General features: G+C 42.4%; 1 protein-coding gene across 2 annotated transcripts in view; it reads left to right on the forward strand.

Moving 5' to 3' along the window:
* LOC125458492 (uncharacterized) overlaps positions 1-15,352 on the forward strand; it is a 44,309-nt gene that overhangs the window by 5,229 nt on the left and 23,728 nt on the right. Inside the window, exons 3-9 of one of the 2 annotated variants that reach the window (XM_048543784.2) lie at positions 389-594; positions 2,654-2,791; positions 3,833-4,016; positions 6,572-6,662; positions 8,252-8,353; positions 12,666-12,756; positions 13,878-14,072. In XM_048543784.2, the coding sequence (XP_048399741.1) occupies positions 389-594; positions 2,654-2,791; positions 3,833-4,016; positions 6,572-6,662; positions 8,252-8,353; positions 12,666-12,756; positions 13,878-14,072 (1,007 nt within the window). The remainder of the gene's footprint in view (positions 1-388; positions 595-2,653; positions 2,792-3,832; positions 4,017-6,571; positions 6,663-8,251; positions 8,354-12,665; positions 12,757-13,877; positions 14,073-15,352) is intronic. The other variant, XM_048543786.2, reaches the window with a different exon arrangement.

The following is a 15,352-nucleotide window of genomic DNA, read 5'->3' on the forward strand; positions in this document are numbered from 1 at the left end:
TGGGCCAACTCATCCATGCTGACCAGATACCCTAAACTAATCCAGTCCTATTTGCCAGCATTTGGCCTAATCCCTTTAATCCTTCCTATGGAAGTATCCAACCAAATGCCTTTTAAATGATATAATTGTACCCACTTCCGCCTCTTGCTCTGGCAGCCCGTTCCATCCACACAACGCCGTCTGCTTGAAGTTAAGGCAAGAGGAGATGTTTTTCAATTGTTTTCAAAAAGCTCTTCCATAGTCCCTGGCAGTCCCTCTGTTTACATTCAATGAAGCACCTTGGAAGTGCAGTCACTGTTGGAAACTGAATTGTTTGCAGAGAGAGATCCCACAAACAGCGCAATGTCTTTAAATATCTGCTTCTGTGCGTTTCAACTTTCTCTTCCAGTTAAATGCTTCGGTATTTTGCATGGCCATAAATCACTGGAGGCACCAGTTCATCTGCGGATTCAAAAAGCAGCTCAGGGTCTTTGCTTTGGATGTGAAGAAGGATTCTGGTCATGTGTTGGATTTGGACACATGCTTCACTGATCGCAGGCACAAAGACATTGTGTCGGCTGTGGTCTGTATTGACACAAGGATATACTCTGCTGGGTGAGTACCCTTAAAACAAGGAGAGGTAAATGAACTCAAGTCATTTGGTGTGTCTGATAGCCATCATTTTATTTAAGTCATGCTATAGCAAAAACGTATAGATGTAGGCTCTGCCTTTGCATGGTATTAAGGAGCACCTCCCTTCTCACAGTGAAACCTGAGAATTACCAAGCCCAGAAACTGGAAGCGCAGTTTGACAAGCACCAAAGGTTCCCAGAGTACATTGGATGCCCACCAGAACTTGCATTTGTATAGCATTTTTTATGCAGTGAGCCATCTCAAAGCATTTCACTGAAGTAAGAGGCGTGTTGGCCCTTTTGAAGTTTATTGGCCCCTCCTTCGTTTCTCTGAGAAAGTGGTGTTGGTTGTCATGGTGACCTGCATCTAACCCTATCACAGCAGCCCTGGGGGTCACAGTGCTCTTCAGATGATATCAAGTAGAGGAAGCTCTGAGGTAACAGCCTACCAGTAATGAAGGGTTAATGTCTGAAAGTCAAGAAAGGTGGGTCTTAGCGGAGATGTGTCCTCCTGACTTTGTCGCTCTCCTGTGATGCAAAATAGCTTCCAACTAACTCAGAAGACTGTCCATCAGGTCAATTAACAAGTGAAGCAAATGGGATGTTGGAATGCCGTTAGGATTTTGAAACCTTGCAAATGAAGACAGTCATATTAAAATATTCATGTTTATCTTCTAATGTCTTGTATATCAAGACAGGCTGCAAGGGTTGACGCTACATTTTAGGTGGGTTTTGACTTTGGGCTGATGTGGTTGAGGATTATATGACGGACGGAGTAGGCTAATGTTTGTGTGGAACAATTTGTTCCATGAAATAGTTTAAGGAGGACTGGAGGTTAAATTTTAAGTTGTACCCAGACCTAATTTAATGGACTTCTGCTGTATGTGGCGGACACTGACTCACTGATCACCATCAAAAAAGAACAGAACCTGTTTCTGACAATATAGATCATCTCATACATCACACAGGATGATCAGGACTAAGGGGACCTCATGGACCAGTTTCTGTTGTCCTGGAAAAGAGATTTTGCCCCAGATTGGCCTGGATTCTTGCCTCTTCCAGGAGGTTAGGTGATTTTGGCTCGGACGAGAAAAGTATGTGAGACAAACTGGACAAACCAACAGTTTTTCTTTCATTGCATATTCAAATTAAAGTTTAAAACTGTGTTAAATGATAGATGGAACTCTAGCCACGTTGCACTACAACCCGCTCTATTCAAACTCAACCATACCTCAGTAATATTGCAACCAGTTGATAAATGTTCATTAATTTTCATTCATACGATGCCAATTCTCAGCTGCTGAGACTCCCAAAACCAGATTTTTCAAAAAATTCACACGCAGAGGAAATTAATATTAGCTAAGTGTTTAACAACAGCATGACACTTAATCTTATGTAACCTGGAATTAAATCATATCTTTTCACCAGAGTGATGTGTTTGAAGCGTTGGAAATGCTAAAAGGACTCAATACCAGCGAAATGAATTTCTTTGGGGAGTCAAGAACAAGAGAGCATTATCTTGATATTATAGCTTAGCTTTTTCCAGAATGATATCACCTCATACAAAGGACCCTGGAAATCTGGCACTCCCTCCCCCAAGTCACTATGAATGCTACGTTTCAAATGGAGCGTTCAGAACTGAGATAAATAGATTTTCTTACAGTAAAATTGCAGTGATTCAAAGAAAAGGTAGATAAATGAAAGGGAGGTGCAGATCACCTAATCTGACTGAATAACCTCCTCCTGTCCCTGTGCTCCGCTACCCCTCCCAAAGTTAATAAACTAATGGAATGAAACTGAGGCATGGACTCTCAATCAGGCATGTAATCATTGGAGCAGCCATATCAAATTAAAATGTTTACTTACTTCTGTGGGCTGACAAACATTTCCACTCAGAGATAGTAGGAACTGCTGATGTTGGAGAATCTGCGATAACAAGGTGTGGAGCTGGTTGAACACAGCAGGCCAAGCAGCATCAGAGGAGCAGGAAAGCTGACGTTTCGGACCTGGACCCTTCATTTCCACTCCTCTTGTTTGACCAGGTATGACAAGAAATTCATCATGTATAACACCAGCTCGTACCCAAACAGCAAAACCCTGCAGGTCATCTACTGCAACACCAATGCTCATGATGCGGGTATCACAAACCTGATGGTGGTCCAAGAACACGAGAGCACAAGGTATGCCCACAATGACTCCAGCCAACTTTTATAGATACATGAAAGTTGCCACCCAGGTTGATAGCACTGTTAAGAAGGCTTACGGTGTGTTAGGTTTTAGTGGTAGAGGGATTGAGTTCCACGGCCGTGATGTCACCGTGATGTTGTGCTGCAACTGTACAAAACGCTAGTGCGGTCTCATTTGGAATATTGCGTGCAGTTCTGGTCGCCCCATTACAGGAAGGATGTGGAAGCATTGGAAAAGGTGCACAGGAGATTTACCAGGATGTTGCCTGGTCTGGAGCGCAGGCCCTATGAAGAAAAGCTGAGGGACTTGGGACTGTTCTCATTGGAGAGAAGGAGGCTAAGAGGGGATTTAATAGAGACATACAAGATGATCAGAGGATTAGATAGAGTGGACAGTGAGAGTCTTTTTTCCGAGGATGATGACTTCAGCTTGTACAAGGGGGCATAGCTACAAATTGAGGGGTGATAGATTTAAGACAGATGTCAGAGGCAGATTCTTTACTCAGAGAGTGGTAAGGGTGTGGAATGCCCTGCCTGCCAATGTAGTGGACACAGCCACATTAGGGGCATTTAAACAGTCCTTGGTAAACATATGGATGATGATGGGATAGTGTAGGGGAGGGGCTTAGATTAGTTCACAGCTCGGTGCAACTTCGAGGGTCGAAGGGCCTGTTCTGCGCTGTATTGTACTATGTTCTCTGCACTCAGCTCTGCTACCCTGATGCATTTTGTGTGGCACAATCTGCCTGTGTAGCACACAAAGTAACACTTTTCACTGTATCTCAGTACATGTGACAATAATAAATCAATAAGTCAACCAAATTAAGTAAAGGCAGCAGTGAAGCCTCATCGACCAGCATAGCAGAGGCTTATGCCTGCTTGCCAATGGAGGAAGAGGGAAGACAGATTGAGCTGAGGCTTTCCATGAGATTGTGAGTATGCAAAAAAGGAGGGAGTCACTTATGCTAACCTGACAATGTTTCCACAGATACTAGCATTCAACTTTAACACGCAGTCTCTCTTCACCCAATACAGGCTGATTACGGGTTCCTTCGATAAAAGTGTGAGAGTTTGGTCACAGGATGGACAGCTGATCATGAAGCTCCCTCACTTTGCCCAGTTTATAAGCAGCCTCTGCTTTGTGCCCTGCGTGAACTCAGTGTGGATCTGCAGCGGCCCTCCGACCCCCTCTGTCTTCGACCCAAGCTCTGGGGAGATTGTGAGTGCACCTGTACCTTCTCTTGTGAGAAAAAAAAATCAGGGATTTACATAGAATTTCTGACTGACGGTACAGACACTGTTGATTTTGATTGCCGACTATCTTTCATCCCTCCGCCTCTGTCGGAGCAGACTTTCACTCGATTAACACATCCCATTCAATCGCTCTCCCAAGTGGCTTAGGCAGTGAAGCAACTGTGGTAGTATCATAGTCCGTTCTCTGATGTCCGCATATAGGAAGGATATTTCTGGTTCTTAAAGTCTACTCAGCCATCTAATATGGTCGTTGCTAATCTGTTAGTGTCCTGTGATAGTTTTCATAAGTTATCTTTGAACCATCTCCAAACTTAGCCACATAGCCTTGGCCATGTTCCCATGTACCTCTGTTGTCATCCTATTGGAAAATGATCAAGAAAGCTAATGGAATGCTGACCTTTATATCTTGGGGACTGGAATATAAGGATGCAGAGCTTGTACTGCAGTTTTACAAAACCCAGGATAGTGAGAACTGCTGATGCTGGAGTCAGAGATAACACGGTGTGGAGCTGGAAGAACACAACAGGCCAGGAAGCATCATAGGAGCAGGAAAGATGACGTTTTGGGTTGGGACCCTTCTTCAGAATTTCTGAAGAAGGGTCCCAACCTAAAGCGTCAAACTTCCTGCTCCACTGATGTTGCCTGGCCTGTTGTGTTCTTCCAGCTTCACACCGTGTTATCCCTAGTTAGACCCGACTTGGAGTACTGCGAGCAGATCTGGGCAGCATACCTTAGAGGAATAGATTTACCTTGAAGGGAGTACAACACAGGTTTACAAGAATGATGCCTGGACTTCAGGGGTTAAGTTATGAGGAGAGATCACACAAATTTGACCTGTTGTCTCGAGAATTTAGAAGGTTAAAGAGTGGCCTGGTCAAGATATTAACAAGAAAAACCAGGGTAGATTAAGATGAACTACTTCAATTGGTCAGCGATTCTAGAACAAGGTGTCTTAGTCGTGAAGTTAGACCCATACAGTTCAGAGGAAATGTTAGGAAGCACTTCTACACACAAAGTGTGGTAGAGGTTTGGAACTCTCCTCCACAAGTGTCAGTGGGTGCTAGATCACTTATTAAGTTTGAATCTGATGTGAATACATTCTTGTCAAGCAAAGGTATTAAGAGATATGGACCAAAGGCAGGTAAATGGACTTGGGTCACAAGTCAGCCATGATCTCATGAATGGAGGAATAGGTGCTGACTGGCCTACTCCTGGTCCAAACTCACATATTAGATGGTAGTAGTCACGAGTTTGGAAGGTACTGTCTAAGGAGACAATGTTGGCCACCCGCCTATAGGAAGGCTACTGTTAAATCAAGAGTTTTCGGAAAAGATTTGCCAAGATGTTGCCAGGAAGGGAGGGTTTGAGTTATATAAATAGGCTGGGCAGGGTGGGACGTTTTCAATGGAGCGTAGGAGGTCATTGGGGGAATAGCAAAGGTCTTTTCCCGTAGATGGGGGTTTTCAAAACTAGGAGCAAACTTCTAAGGTGAGAGGAGAAAGATTTAAAAAGGACACGAGGAGCAACCTTTTTACACAGAGAGTGGTTCATTTATGGAGTGAACTTCCAGAGGAAGTGATGGATGAGGATACAGTTACAACATTTATAAGGCTTTTGGATACATACCTGAACAGGAACAGTTTAGAGTAATACAGGCAAAATGTAGGAAGGAGGGACTAGTTTAGTTTTGGATTATGGTCGGAATGGACAATTTGGGCCAAAGGGTCTGTCTCCATGCTGTATGGCTCTATGAGTTTAAGACTTGGTGAATTTCTGCAGTGCATCGTGTACATGGCATACAGTGCTGTTACTGATCATTGGTGGTCGAGGACTGAATATTTGTGGGTGTGTTTGACCATTCCTTCAGTGTTACTGGGTCAAAGTCCTCTCCCACATGGCATTGTGGCTCTACCTACACCAAATAGGCTGCAGCAGTTTGAGAAGGCAGCTCTCCACCAGGTGGGGGCATCATGCAACCAAACCTGATGATTCAAAGAAAAATTATCTCTACATCCCAAGAGTTTTGTGGCATAGTGGTAGCGTCACTACCTCTAATGCTAGAAGGGCAGGATTCAAATTCTACCTGCACCAGAGATGTGCCACACCATGTCCAAACAGGTTGATTAAAAGCATTGACCCCTACTTCATGAAACTGAGTGGCGGTTGTGTTCAGACGTATCAATCCGTAAATAAACGTAAGACTGAGTAAAAACAACAAAGTGTGAAGCTGGATGAACACAGCAGGCCAAGCAGCATCTCAGGAGCACAAAAGCTGACGTTTCGGGCCTAGACCCTTCAGGATTTGTGCTCCTGAGATGCTGCTTGGCCTGCTGTGTTCATCCAGCTTCACACTTTGTTGTCTTGGATTCTCCAGCATCTGCAGTTCCCATTATCTCTAAGACTGAGTAAAGATTGGCTTTCGTACCATCCTTTCACCAACTTGCTTTCGATACTACAACATCGATTTCGCACCCCTGTCCCTTCAACAACTCAGTCCCTTGTCCTCACTTTGTTTTCCAGGTTTCTGAGTCTGTTGAAACTTTCCAAACATCTGAGTCTGGACAACCTTTCCATCAACTGGTCTGTATCCCAGAGACTAACCATGTGATTGGTAAGGAGTTACATTGGCACACTTTCTTCAATAGTTTGCCAGCAATGCTTGTTATGACCAGGTGAGGAGCTGAAACCACTCTTTTCAACCCTTCTCTGGTCAATTGCAATGGATATTTTTATTTCTTCTTTAGACATATGACTTCACACACTTCAAATACAATATAGTTTTCTAGACCAAGGCAGATCAATTACTAGGACCTTTGTCGTTAAAAGAGAAAATTTTATCAGCTCCTCCCCTGAAAGTAAATAAAAATACAACGTGTACAGGTAATCAGATTAAAAGAGAAAAGGGACAGTGTCCATTTGCAAGTGGGAAGATACAACCTGGCAAAGGTTAAAACATAGGATGGTCTGGTGTCTGTTGTTCTGATGTTTTAGTCTGCACTAATCTTGCATGGGTATCTCTGAAATCCTGCAGGAAGCATAATCTGGAGATCTTCTCTCAATCACCTTTTCAAAAGAACAAATACGTTTTTCCGAACTCGATATGTGGATTTTTTTTTCCCAGAAATGAGAGACACCAGTTGTGTAGTTAGTTCTTGGCAGACTTTACTCCCACTCATCTATCTTGGCAGAGTTTCCTCCAACTCTCCTGATTCTGAGTCCTCTGTCCATCACACAAGCCAACCTTCTATCCAATGACTCCATCTATACTTCTCACTGCCTTGGGAAGACAGCCAATATAATCAAAGACTCCTCCAACCTGGTTATAATCTCTTCCAACCTCTTCTATTGGGTGTCGCAAAAGCCAAAACGCACACGCCAACAAATTAAAGAACAGCTTCTTCTTTGCACTTATTAGACTTCTGAATGGACCTCTCAAATTTTAAATTTAATATTGATCTCACTTTTTGTGCACCTTCACTGTAGCCATAACATTGTATTCCTCACTCTGTTCTATTACCCTAACAAACTTTGTATCAATCACAAATATTAGCTCTTCAGTCAGTGACAAGTGGTGCTGTATTTGGCCACAGTGCAACAGGAAATGTGAACTTATTAGTGAGTTGGATATCTACTTTGTTTTTATATTAATTTATGGAGGGTTGGTGCCACTGATGAGACCATCTTGCCTATCCCAAATCGCCCAGAGGGCAATTCAGTATCGCCCACTTTGCAATGCATCTGGTCACACATGTAGGCCAGACCTGGTAAAGGACATTTGTGAACCAGGTGGGTTTTAAACACAATTGGCAGTGGTTTAATGGCCATCATTAATGTAACACTTTATTCCATATTTCTGTTGAATGCAAATTTCACTTATTGCTATATTGGGTTTCAAACACACTTCCCCAGAACATTAGCTAGGTCTCTGGATTACTAGTGCAACAACATTGCCACCATGCCACTGCCTCTCCAGGCTTTTTGGCCAATTCCAGACAGTACATTTCCGTGACCATTATGGGAGGACAGGATCTGCTGTAGAACCATGACAGAACAGCCCAAAGAACTGACTGTCAGGCCAACACATAAGTAGAATCTCTGCTTCAGTGAGGCACTGGGGTGTTACATTTCCACCATTCATGCCTGTGTAAGTGCACCCTGGGTTGTATCTATGTCTAACCTAGGTACATCTTGTCATGGCAGGTTCTAGCCGGCAGCACAGAGATGTGACGGTGTGGAAATACAACAAGATGGGCTGCGTTGCAGTCTTACAAAGCAAACAGCCTGTGGAATGCCTGACTTACAGTGAGTACAGCGCAACAGGAGCAGAGGTCATTGGGCTGTTCCAGCTCACTGTTAATACCAGCAAAGCTAACCCCCTCAGTTCACACTTGAAGCCCATGTTCAGTAAACTAGCATGGCTTAAGGCCGATAAAGCTCCTGGACCTGATGGATTACATCCTAGAATAGAAAAAGAGGTAGGTACAGAGATGTGGATGCACTGGTGACCATCTCCCAAGAATTTTTAGATTTTGGAAGATTGCCAGATGATTGGAAAACTGCCAATGCGCATCCTTATTCAAAGAGGGAAGGAAACATAATATAGGAGCTATATGTCAGGTAACTCAACATTCGTCTTCAGGAGAATGTTAGAATCTATTATAAAAGATGCAATAACGAAGCATTTAGAAATGCATATTATCATCAATCAGAATCAACAAGGCATCAAAAAGGTGAAATCATGCTTGATTGGAGGGAGGGGAAATGAATTTTTTTCTTGTGAAGTGTTACCACTAGGAACACAACTCTTGAAGGTGTAATGGAAGCAGATATGATTTTCTAGCATTAGCACATTATGCTGAATAATTGCCCTCTGTTCTGTAAATATTTGCATCAGACTGAATTTCCAGTCCTGAATCAAGAAAATTTCCGTGTCTGCAAATTCAGCTCTGAGAAAATACCCATGATCTTCACTGCTTCGTAAAAAGAGCATCTTAGCAGCATTAATCCTGTAATTATATTCCTCAGACTTATATAAACAGACAGTTAAAGAACTTGCAAACAGTCACAACTGCATTTTTTTAATCTCAAAAGTTTAAAAAGCCAGGGGGTTTAAGTGACTTAACAGGCTGGCACTTCCTCTGAGGTTATTCTCAATTTGTTCACATTCATGTCTGCTCTTGACAATTTTAAAGTGAACTTTACTGCTTCTAAAGAGTGCCGAAACCTCTTTTTTAAAAAAATGGAACACTTCAAAATAACTCAGATAGCTTTAGGCCATTTCCTCAAATGCATAAAGTCCGTGAATTGCTTCAGACATCCCAATTAAAGAAAATTGCATCATTCCCTGTGAATCACAGGTGTACAACATGCAACCTGTCCCCTGCACCCTCACTCCCCAACCCCTGTGTAAATGGGGGCGTTGGGTTTGGGTGGCAGTGTTTAAAGAACTGTGGCTCCTGTTTTTTATAGCAATGGTGCAGAACGTTTGCAACTTTCGTCAGATTTAGGCTTACGTTTCTGATTGCAACAGCTAAAAGTTGAGGAAAAATAAATGCGGGTTTACAGGGAAAGGACAGTGAAATGAGACTAATTACATTACTCACTCAAAGAAGCAACTTAGCAGGACTGGCTATGTTTGCTGCTGTGATTTGACCATTCCAGATCTATTTAAAACTGGGAAAACTGTTCCAAATTTCATTAGGGTGCTCTCTGAGGATTCTTGTGTAAGATTGGACATCATTATTCTTGCGAACAGAAATTATCAATTAGGTTTTGATGTTGATCTTCCCCCAACCAGAAGCCAGTTAAAGCTCAGACCTTTTTTTACAGTGAAAGAGGATGCACTCACACATGACTGTCTTCATGTTATTTTGCAAAACTGCTTCATAAGCAAGCACTTTCAGAATATGGCTCTTTTGGTTAGAGTTCATTTTCAAACTCCAGTGAATATAGTCTTAACTGATCCGATCACTTCATATTATCAGTCCTGCCATTCCACGAGTCAGTCTGGTAAACCTTGTTGCACTCCCTACATTGTCAGACCTTCCTACCTGTGTATTAGTTGATCTTTGAGTTTCCTCAATGGCTACTCTCCCAGGTCCCCTTATTGTCTGAAATCAATTCGATATGTGATTTAGGGGCCCTGAGGATGTGAAATCATAGGATCCCTACAGTGTGGAAGCAAGCCCATCGAGTCCACACCAACCCTCCAAAGAGATTCTCGCTCAGATGCACCCTGTACATGTAACCCTGCATTTTCTGCGACTAATCCACCTAACCTACAAATGCCTGAACACTGAGAGCAGACATTTTAAGCATAGCCATTCCACTTTACCTGCAAATCTACGGACTGTGGGAGGAAACCAGAGCACATAGAAGAAACTCACGCAGACACAGGGAGAATGTGCAAACTCTGCACAGACAATCACCCAAGGCTGGATTTAAACCCAGGTCCCTGGCGCTGTGAGGCAGCAGCACCGCTAACCACTGAGCCACCGTGCCGCACTTGAAAGTTGCAATAAAAATAAGGATTTGTTTGCGACACTGGCTTGTCTTACATACTATCCTCTGTAATCCAGAGGTCATTTAAAACAGTGTTTGTCAGGTCTTAACTTGCTCCAAGTCCCATTCCTCTAGGATCATTTTGCTCGATGACTTACTTTAGTTCACTAACAGTGTGTTGATATTAAAATTCGCATCTTTATTTTCAATTACTTCCATAGCTTCATCTCTACAAACTTTGCAAACATTTTCAGCTCCATAATTCCACAAGATGTATAAACGTGCCATTATCAATTTTCATGGCAAAAGCAGGAAAGCAGATTTTTATTTGAATAGTGTTAAATTGGGAAAGGGAGAGATGTAAAACATCAGGGTATCCTTGGACACCAGTCACTGGAAGTAAGTATGCAAAGCAGTAGGGAAGGCAAATGACATGTTGACTTTCGGAGAGACAGGGTTCGAGTACAGGAGTGGTGATGTTTTGTCGCAATTATGCACGCTCTTGGTGAGACAATATCTGGAGCACTGTGTGTGCGGATTTGGTCTCCTTATCTGAGGAAAGATGTTCTGACTATGAACGGAGTGTCAACACGTTTGCCAGACTATTCCCGGGATGGCAGGACTGATATGTAAGCAAATTGGATCAGATAGGTGTATATTCACTGGAGTTTAGAAGAACGAGGGTGGATCTTGATTAAACTTATGAAATTTTAACAGGACTTGACAGGGTAAATGCAGGAAGGATGTTCCAATGACTGGGAAGTCCAGAACCAGGGTCACAGTCTAAGGATACAGGATTGGCCCATCTGGGACTAAGACGAGGAGAAATTCCTTCACCCAAAGTGAGGTGATCTTGTGGAATTCTCTGCCACAGGAAGTGACTGAGGCCAGATCATTGAATATTTTCAAAAAGGAAATAGATATTATTCTTAGGGCTAAATGGATCAAAGTTGCGATAAAAATGAAGAATGCAGGGATGGAGGACTGTGTTGGATAATTAACCATGATCATATAGAATTGTAGAACAGGTTTGAAAGGCTGAATTCCCTATTGCCAGCCTTATTTTCAATGTTTCTACGTAAGATATTTTCTCTCCCCTAATTGTTGTCTCTTGTGCAGTTTTGAATTTAATCGTTTAGTGCCTAAGTGAAATGTCTACCATACCTTCGCTTCAATTCTCCACATCTCCACCCATTGTTAGACACTCCTTAAAACTGTTGAAGGGTAGCTGCCCTAATAATGTTTTATGTGATGCAGTGCCATATGTAGTTTTATCATCTTTCTCCTGACACACCTCAGGATGTTTGTTGTATAACCTGAAAGAGTTCATCGACATCATTTAGGTTCTATGCATTGGGATTTAAAAGACTGTAAGAATGCTTGTGGAACACTGGTAATGTTCCAACCTCTGATCCAGGAGGCTTGAGTTCAGGCCATGCCTGCAGAGGCGTGTGTTAACACCTCTAAACAAATTGGTTAGAAAATATTTGTAAAGGACTGTTGCCAGGAAGCACTAACCTGTTTGTCACTTAGTCAGTGCGAGATTGATTCAATAGCAATCATGTTTCACTTATTCTATCAGAGATAATGGGAACTTCAGATGCTGGAGAATCCAAGATAACAAAGTGTGGAGCTGGATGAACACAGCAGGCCGACCAGCATCTTAGGATGCTGCTTGACCTGCTGTGTTCATCCAGCTCCACACCATGTTTCACTTATTCTTGAGTTGGACATAATTTCTAAAAAGATATCATTGTGTATCGTAGAATTAGTAGAGTAATATATAATAAAATTATTCATTGTCCATCAAGATTGAGTCTGTCTTCTGCCAGGACTTTGTATGCGCATACTTCTTCACATGATGTAGACTAACACCACAAGACAGGTAGATGGCAACGCTTCTCAGCCCAGCCATTATAATGTGTTTTGTTACAGTGCTATATAGAAATACACAGTTGTTTTGTTGTACTGTCTGCCTGCATAAGCCAAATCCAATCTCCACAACCAGACTAGGTGGGGCACATGCCCAATGATGCAAGGTCTATTCTGTTAAGTGAATTCAAATTTAATAAAATGATTGACTTATTCACACCATGAGCTCTTTCCTCCTTAGCCCAGAAAGAGCCTATACTCTTTTTCAGTGGACACAGTGATGGGACGATTCTAAAATGGGAAAGGCAGCAGTCATCGTACTTTCTCTACAGGTCAGAAATATTTTTCGGAAACTCACTTTCTATTATGCTAACTGTCCCTTCTCCAGGGGTTCCCTGAGGTGCTCCCTCATACGTTTCAGCCCAGATAGACAGCATTCATTCAAAACGCTAGTGAGGCTATCTGATGATGGAAGAGGACGTGATAAAGGAATACCTGGGTCTGTTGTAAATAACTGATAGAGATTGATTGCAACAATTACTCAACAAATCCATTATCAGATGACCATTGTCACAGGGTGGGAGATGCAGAGAGAGTGGGGTATCTGGGAGACTGGGTGCAAGAGCAGGGGCTGACTTTCAGAAGTTACCTCCTTGCCCCCATCTGAGCGTCTCATTGCTACTGGAGATCCAATCTCCCCACAACTCAACAGGCAGTTTCTTCTGGCGTTACAACCAGGAAACTAACTACCCCACTTGGCTGCCAAGGGGACTAGCGATCAGGGATGAATTGAGACCTATAGGCAGCTATGAACTCATCATTTAAAGACCCCAGAGGGCAGTAGTTCGCCAACAGACATCTTCCCCCCAAACTTAATGAGTGAGAAAAACAGAAGTTGCTGGAAAAGCTTAGCAAGTTTGGTGGCAACTGTGAAGAGAAATCAGAGTTAATGTTTCGGGTCCGGTGACGCTTCCTCAGAACTTAATGAGCGAGTTGGCAAGAAATGGTTGGGTTTGACTCCAAGGCCAACGCGCCCCCATTATTTTGCCTTTTTGCCACCTCTCTCACCACCTGCAGGGAGAGGCATCTTCCATCCTTGGTCTTGTTTTATCTTGAAAATCTCCTGAACCAATCCCTGATGCCCATATTTCTGGACCTAATTGTTGTATTGAGATTGAGTTGAAACAGAGGTTAATTTTTCCTGAAAGCTTGCACAACATCATTCTGAATCCCCTCTCAGAAACTTTGATGCTGGGCAGCATATTCTTTAGCTGCTAAGTGTCAATAGTTCCTCACATTTAACAAGTTATTTTTCTCTTAGCTCAAGTATTCCCTTGCACACTCCCCAACAAAGTCATTTCAAAAATTCGTCTTCGCTTACCACTTTATCATCAATGTGATCCACGTTGTCATGACTGACCAGCTAACATGGTGTTTTGTTCCTCCCCTTCAGCCATGAAGTGTTCAATATGTTTGAAACACCATCCAGAGGAATGGACAAGTCCAGTACCAACAAAGTGAGAAGGAATATCAGTTGCCGAAAAATCCATTCAGTCTATCACCTTATCGATGTTGCCCTGAGTGGGGAAAAAGCATCATCTGGAGTCACAGCATCCAATAAGACTGTTCAGCCACCTAGTTTTACCAGGTAAAGGCGCCTCCATTTGGTTTGATTTGTTATTGTCACAGGCACCTAGCTACAGTGACAACTTTTATTTTGTGTGCAGTACAGGCAGATCATACTGAACGGAATGCATTCAGGTAATAGAATAAAGCCAGGAATACAATATTACAGCTGCAGGGAAGGTGCACAGAGAGTGAGAGCAACATGAAATGTAAAATTGGAAAGGTCTATTCAGCCTCTTAAAAGCAAGGAAGAAGCTGTTCTTGAATCTGTTTGTACATGTTGACAAACTTTTCTATCTTCTGCCAGATGTAAGAGGGTGAAAGAAAGTATAAATGGGGTGGCAGGAGTGTTTAATCATGTTGGTATTTTTCCCCAAGACAGCAAGAGGTATAGACAGAGTCAGTGGATGGATGGAAGTTTGGCTTGCGTGATGGACTGGTCTGTATTCATAACTTTTGAGTTTCTTATGGTCTTGGGCAGAGCAGTTTCTGTACCAAGCTGACATGCATCTGGATAGAATGCTTTCTATTCTGCATCTGTAAAAATTGGTAATCGTCTTTATGAACAATGCCAAACTTCCTCAGCCTCTTGAAAAAGTAGAGGTATTGTTGTGCTTTCTTGATTGGAGCATCATCATGGATGGACCAGGATAGTTTGGGCACAGTCAAGACATATTTCCTCCAAAGGGAAATGTACGACAAACAAATACAGATCTCTCTTGATAGCAATGGAGATTAAAAAATGAAAATAAAGAATCAGAACTGGGCTTAGAGCAGATGTCAGGCAGTAAATGCAATTGAGAACCAAGATTATTCCAGAGGGTTCAGGTGATAAAATAAATATAGGAAACAAAGAGGGATTATGGAACTGTACTGGCAGCTAACGTGAAAGGAAATCTATCGGCACGTCAATAGTAAAAGGGTAACAAATGGAGAAGTGCAGATTATGGATCAAAAGGGGGCTTTTCACTGTGCTTAGCTACACAGGACAATAAATACATTAAATCATATCAAATTAAATCTTTTACACTTAGAGGCAAGAGTAAGAGCTGCATGAATACTTTGTCTCTGTCCTTATATACGCGTTGTTTAAAAGGCAAAGAAAGGCATGCTACCAAACAGAATGCATTGACGCCAGCATCACTTCTGTTCTTAATGCATTCCAAGATTATTCACTTCTTGAAGGACAAAATTGCACAGTCAATTTTCTCAAAACAAGTTCCGACAAATGGCTATTAATTTGCTTAAGGAAGTTCAGCAGGATATGAGAACAAGATCTCAGGGAGAGCTCCTAAACTCTTA

The sequence above is a fragment of the Stegostoma tigrinum genome, chromosome 13 (genome assembly GCF_030684315.1).
Source record: "Stegostoma tigrinum isolate sSteTig4 chromosome 13, sSteTig4.hap1, whole genome shotgun sequence".
In the NCBI taxonomy this organism is placed as follows: domain Eukaryota; kingdom Metazoa; phylum Chordata; class Chondrichthyes; order Orectolobiformes; family Stegostomatidae; genus Stegostoma; species Stegostoma tigrinum.